Below are 6067 nucleotides of genomic sequence, written 5' to 3'. Positions count from 1 at the left end.
GGAACATGATTCTTATGATGGGATGAGGAGTGCAAAGGCACTTGGAAATTTCTTATGGGATATGGAGCAATACTTAGAGTACTTGGGAATCCCTGATGATGAAGCCAAGGTAAAGGTAGTTGTTCAATTCCTCACTAAGGATGCTAAGATGTGGTGGAGATAGAGGTTCGATTAGATTGCCCATGGTGATGCTGATGACATCTCTACTTGGGATGATATGAAGAAAGCTTTGCAGACTCACTTTAGCCCACAAGATGAGACTTGGGATGCAAGGATGAAGATTAAGTATATTAAGCAAACATCCTACAGGCATATCAACAGGATTTCTTCCATTGTGATCTTGGAATTACCTAATATGGCATAGAAAGATAAGGTTTTCAACTTCATTATAGGATTGAAACCTTAGGCACACAATGAGGTGAAGAGGCATAATATCAAGACTGTAGAAGATGCATTTTTTGTGGTTGATAAGCTGGTAGAACATTATGATGAAGGGAATGAAGAAAATAAGAAGTCTGATAAACTAAAAGAGAAGGCTAAAAAGGAGGAGCATTTGAGGTCGAGTGGCAAAATGAAAACGAAGAAGCCTCTAAAATGTTGGTTGTGTGGAGAGGATGACACGGAGAAGAATTTTCCTTCTAGACCGATGGTGGCAGCATCAACACAATCTAATGTGAAGAAAAAAGAGAACCAGCTATTGATAGGATGCAGATTTTGGGAGTTGCAGCAGCAACAGAGACTATCCCAAGGCACGATCATGAGAGGAACAAGTTGGAGTATGTTGACATGAAGGTTGGGCAAGACACTTTACTCACTATGGTGGATAGTGTTGTGACTCATAACTTCATCATGGAGGAATCTGTGAGGAAGCTCGTCATAAGACGGTGAACTCCCCACTAGATAAATTCATTGGCATTGCAAAGAATGTGGATGTGAGCATTGGTGAGTGGTCTAGGAAGATCGAATTCACGATTGTACGGATGGATGACTATGAAGCAGTATTGGGAATGTATTTTTAAAGAAATATGAGGCTATGAAGGTGCCACATATGAAGAAGTTGTACATTTACGATGAACGGGAGGATGAACCTTTGGGGGTACCTACCATGGAAACTTTGTTAGCTGGGTATAAATTAACAGCAATGAATGTGGAGGACATCAAGCGGGATGAAGAACTCTATGAGAGATTATACACTATAGAGACAAAACTCATGGAGCGAATAAAGTTATCAAGGCATTGTCTGGTAGTATCCTGGATTTGACAAGCATGCTAGAGGTAGTGGAAGAAAACAAAAATGCTAGACTAGAGACTCGAGAGGAGAGCTAGGAAGCATACATGCAAAGACTGGAGGAGGAAGATCTGGATAGATAGATTTAGCTATTAGAGAGGAGGATGGAGAGCCCTCAGATTTTCCATCCCCTCCCTCTTTCTAAACTGACATGGGGATGAAGCTCATTGTCTTTTGCTCATGGCAATGAATTCTCTCTATGACTTTATGAGTAGGCACTTGGGGCAAGATGGACACGATTGAAAATAGGATGTGAAGACAGTCATGATGATGTGAGGAGCATGTGTTATTGTGGAGGTGATGTTACGATTCAATTAGCTACCCAACTAATCACCATCACAGGTGGATCCAACACATGATTTTCTTACAGAGTTCGACGAGATTCGAGCATGTAGTAGGTCATGGGTGGAGCTATCTAGGTGCCCACATATATCGATATGTCTTAACGATGGAGGTTGTTGAGATGATCTTGTCGAGGGAAACAACATTTTCAAAGTGGTGGAGGATGCCAGGACCTTGAGTTGGCGAGCGTTTGAGAGAGTCGAAAAACCGAAGATCACAGTTAAAGGCATGAAGGCACGCCCAAGATATGCGACGCGCACCCGTGTTCGGTTAAAGGTGACTAAAGTTGTAGCGTTTGGTTAAAGGTGACTCGGAGGTGGGTGTTCGGTTATGTGCGACGATGGGTGCACACATAGTGGACGCGTCGTGTTGGGTGAGTGCCCACCTATTATGACGGTTGAGTCATGCAACAAGGTGCGACGGTGACCGGTGGACAAGTTCGAGAAGATGTGCATGGTGGGTGAGTGTGTGCGTTGGGCAATGGCAAGTTGAGTGCGTTGGACAACTCGAGTTGGGTGTTTGGGTGGGTGCACACCCGAGATGGGCGAGGTGCCCATGTGTAGAACGTTGTGAGAAGTTGGACGAGCGGGTGGCATCGTTGACCCAAGAGACAACGACATACGATGGGGTAGTGACATGGTGAAAATGGAGTTGGTTTGACATAATATTATATGCAGGCCAACTTACACATGACACTTGGTGAAGTGACATGATGGTTGGGTGGACATGGGTCCGCACCAACCCATATATATTGGAGAGGAGTGAGAGTGTTTGAGGCATCATCACTCATCGCACATCATAACAAAAACAGAACAAATGCAAGCGAGAAAACTTTGATTCACTTCCATTCCATTATTTCATCGGATTATTTTATTGAACATTTACGTCACCCTATTAGAAATCAGTTATTTTACTGCAACATTATTATTCAGTTCTCCATGTTTTACAGTTTATATGATTAAATGGTGTTCTAATAATTCATGCATTAAATTGTTTTTGAAACATAAGAAAATCACAATTTCAATTAAATATCTTTTTAGGGATCATTTGGTATGAGAGCGAGTTGTTGATAACTATGATTTGAAGTGTTCATGATCACCAGGATAAAATCAAAGCTTGGTGAAGGAGAGCTTATTGAAGGAGATCCAGAAGTTGGCTCGAGAAGAAGGAAAACTCAAGGAGAAGAGATGGCTAAAGAAGGAAGTGGTGATTATTAGTTTGGATCTGATGCAGGCTTCGTGGATGCTTTCATGACTTTGCGAGCCATGGTCAAAGAAATGTATCGAGAGTTTAAGACAAAAAAATCTAAAGACAAAGAAGGACAACCATCAAAATCTGGAAAGAAATATGAAAGTGATCAAAAAGACCCTATCACTTCTCTCTTGACCGAAACTTCGAAACCGTTGTTGAAATTTGATGTTAAGTTCGAGTTACCCATGTACACTGGAGAAGTTGATGCCGGGAATCTTGACAACTGCATCAAGAAAATGGAGGTATATTGTAGCATGTAATGAATCACTGAATATGAAGTCAAAATCAGACTAACATATTTTCATTTAGCAGGAACAACATTGATCTGGAGGCAGAGTAAGTTATAGAAAGGTACTTAGCATATAAGTAAGATTTTTCCATCATGGTTTTATTTTATTACTGCACTTAGAAATCAATTTTATCCATTGGGATATAAGGTAAAAGCTTTAATATAATGGCAAGGACTAAAAGTTAAGAAAGGTCATCCAATGGAGTAATATACAGATGAGTTTCGTAAGAAGGCTTTGATGTTAGATATTCCTTCGTATACTCAAGAAACTCTAATGAAATACATAGGAGGATTACCTGAGTATGTTCGCAATACTGTATTTATGTTCAGTCCTACTAACTTGGATGAAGTGGCAGTACAAGCGACTTACATTGAAGCAGGTAAGTTGGGATTTGGGGCATCATCAAAATCGACAGCCAGAATGGAGGGCAAGGGAATAGGGAAATTGAAGAAAGTAAACTTCGGCAAGAAGGAGGTTGAAAATCTCTCTTGTAAGCATTGCAAGAAAGAGGGCTATGACGACGATCGCTATTGGCAATTGCATCCTGAAATGAAACCAAAGTGGATCAGAAAAGGGAACCAAAAGGTTGCAGCAATAGCGAAACTGTTAGACCTAGGGTCAAATTTAGGGGACGAGACGTAGATCGCAAAATTGGTTATGATCAGTAAACTTGATGAATGTAATGATTCTAACAGTTCCAGCCGCAAGTTATTTCATATAAGGTTTGTTATGAAACATACAAATATTGACACATTACTAGATAGTGGATCTCAAGCTAACCTAATTTCAGAAAAAGTGGTTAAGAAATTGTGATTGAAAACCATAAAGAATCGTAAATCGTATACTTTACTTTAGATGAGAAGAAATCATAAATTACAAGTAACTGAGAAATGCATGTTACCATTTGCAATAACTTCTTAATTTAAGAATAAGGTGATGTGTGATGTGGTAAAACTAGATACATGTGGGATGGTCTTGGTGTTATAGACATATTTGGGCACTTCAACCTCAATCTTATATGTCGATAAACTAGGGCTCTTTAACCCCTAAAATTGTTGTTTCATACCCTAAAAAAATATGGTCAACTGATTACATCATTCCCCAAAAGTTCCACCTGAAAAACCATCCAGAATTGGCCTAAACAGGACCATACTAATTGCTCCACTATCAGGGTGCAATGCATACTGACTTCTACACTAGCCAGGTGCGATGCATATTTTTGAGGCCTTCTGTAGGGTGTGATGAGCGAGGATGGAAAAATGTCCGAGGTAGTTTGCTAAGTGGATATTCAAGGAATATTCTAGAAACTTCTCCTATGACACTTGCCTCTCTGAATTCGCCCAGGGATGAGTAAGAGATCCAAGAAATCTCCAAGTGGAACCAAATCCAACAAGTGGAATGACACTAATAAAAAACCCAAAGATGACTCACACCCTTGCACACATCTATAAATGGAGTTGCCCGAGTTGAAATCGCTCGAGAGAGAATTTGCTGAGAGTCGTAGAGCCCGCTCTGAGATAATCGAGACCATGAGAGCCACAGGGGCAAAGCGGAGGGAAGTTGTAGAGAAGTTAAAGCCTCTCTTCGCTGAAGAAAAGGCCTGCAAAGAACGCTGCAACGAAATAAGTAAAAGGTTATCGGAATTGCAGTTCAATTTCAAGAACGTGAGAGTGCGAGCAAATGCCGGCGAAGACACTAATACATTCAAATCTGAAGCTGAGATTGATCGAGAGGTAAGAAAACTGGAGGCTCAAATAAAGGGCGGTCGGAATACACGAGCAGAAGAGAACCACCTGCTGAAACAGTTAAAAGATCTGGAGAGATCGAGAGGACAAAATTTGAGCATTGAAGATTGGAACCTGAAGAGGAAATTGAAAGAGATTTGGAATGTGAAAAAAGAGTTGAGGGAACTTGATTTCGAGATTTCCTCTCTGGACAATGACATCCAATACTATAGTAATCGGATGGGCGAGGTATATCCATCTCTACAGCAACTACGGAAGCAGCGATATCAAAACAATAAACTTTGTTTGCAAATGCGGGCCGAGATCGACGATGCAATATTTGAGTACCTCGCCAACCCTAACCCTTCTGCTCTGGAAGACAGATCGAGGCTGGAGGTTGAAAAGTTCATGAGATTATGGAATGCGAATAAAGAGTTCAGAGAGGAATACGAGCAGAGAAAGTTGAGAGCTCAAAATGCACAATATGCCCCCTAATTCCAGTGCTGCATATCGCGACTGACCCGACGTTTACAATTACTAATATAGGGCGTGTATTCTCATAACATAGGGCGTGTATTCTCATATGGCACTGATATTTTTGTGTTATATTCTGACAAACACTGGTACCATTCTGTAAGGGTCCTTTTTTAGGTAGGGCAAACACAGGCCTTCTATAAGGGTGGTCTGTTTTTGGTTTTGTTATCAACGTAAGTCCGGCTGTACTTGTTCTTTCCTTATAGTACTATAATGTAAAAGAATCACTAATAATTTTTTTAATTAATAAAAAATTATTTTAGACAAAAAAAAACAACAATAATTAAAAAAAAATTAAAAATCAAAACAATGCAAAACATTTTTTTACTTTTATTTTTATAACAATCCAAAACAAATTTTAATTTAACAAAAAAAAAAAAATCAAAGCAATTATAAAAAAATATATATCAAAAAATAAAAAAAACATTAAAAAAAAATAAAAAACAAAAATAAAAAAATTTCAAAAAATTGCAAATGGACATTTCATAATAGCTGGAAACATTTTATGCTAACTTGTCTTGTTGGAGTTAGGAACTAGTGCACAAAGGCAACAGGTAAAAAATTAATTTCATTTTATTTTGTTGCTAGCATTTATACTTGTATTTTATGTTCTTCAAAAAGCTCTTACAATTTTCATG

At 39.2% G+C, this 6067-nt stretch overlaps 1 protein-coding gene across 1 annotated transcript; it reads left to right on the top strand.

Moving 5' to 3' along the window:
* Positions 1-4622: 4622 nt before the first annotated feature.
* Positions 4623-5390, top strand: LOC149176699 (proton pump-interactor BIP131-like). Its single transcript, XM_089421538.1, has one exon. The coding sequence runs from the start codon at positions 4623-4625 to the stop codon at positions 5388-5390; it is 768 nt and encodes a 255-aa protein (XP_089277664.1).
* The last annotated feature ends 677 nt before the right edge of the window (positions 5391-6067 follow it).

Source organism: Pinus tabuliformis, chromosome 4_1, assembly GCF_031772625.1.
Source record: "Pinus tabuliformis cultivar Carrire ecotype Pingquan chromosome 4_1, CPIR1, whole genome shotgun sequence".
NCBI classification, from domain to species: Eukaryota; Viridiplantae; Streptophyta; class Pinopsida; order Pinales; family Pinaceae; genus Pinus; species Pinus tabuliformis.
Note: the sequence above shows the minus strand (reverse complement) of the source record. Positions and strands in the feature narration are given on the sequence as shown.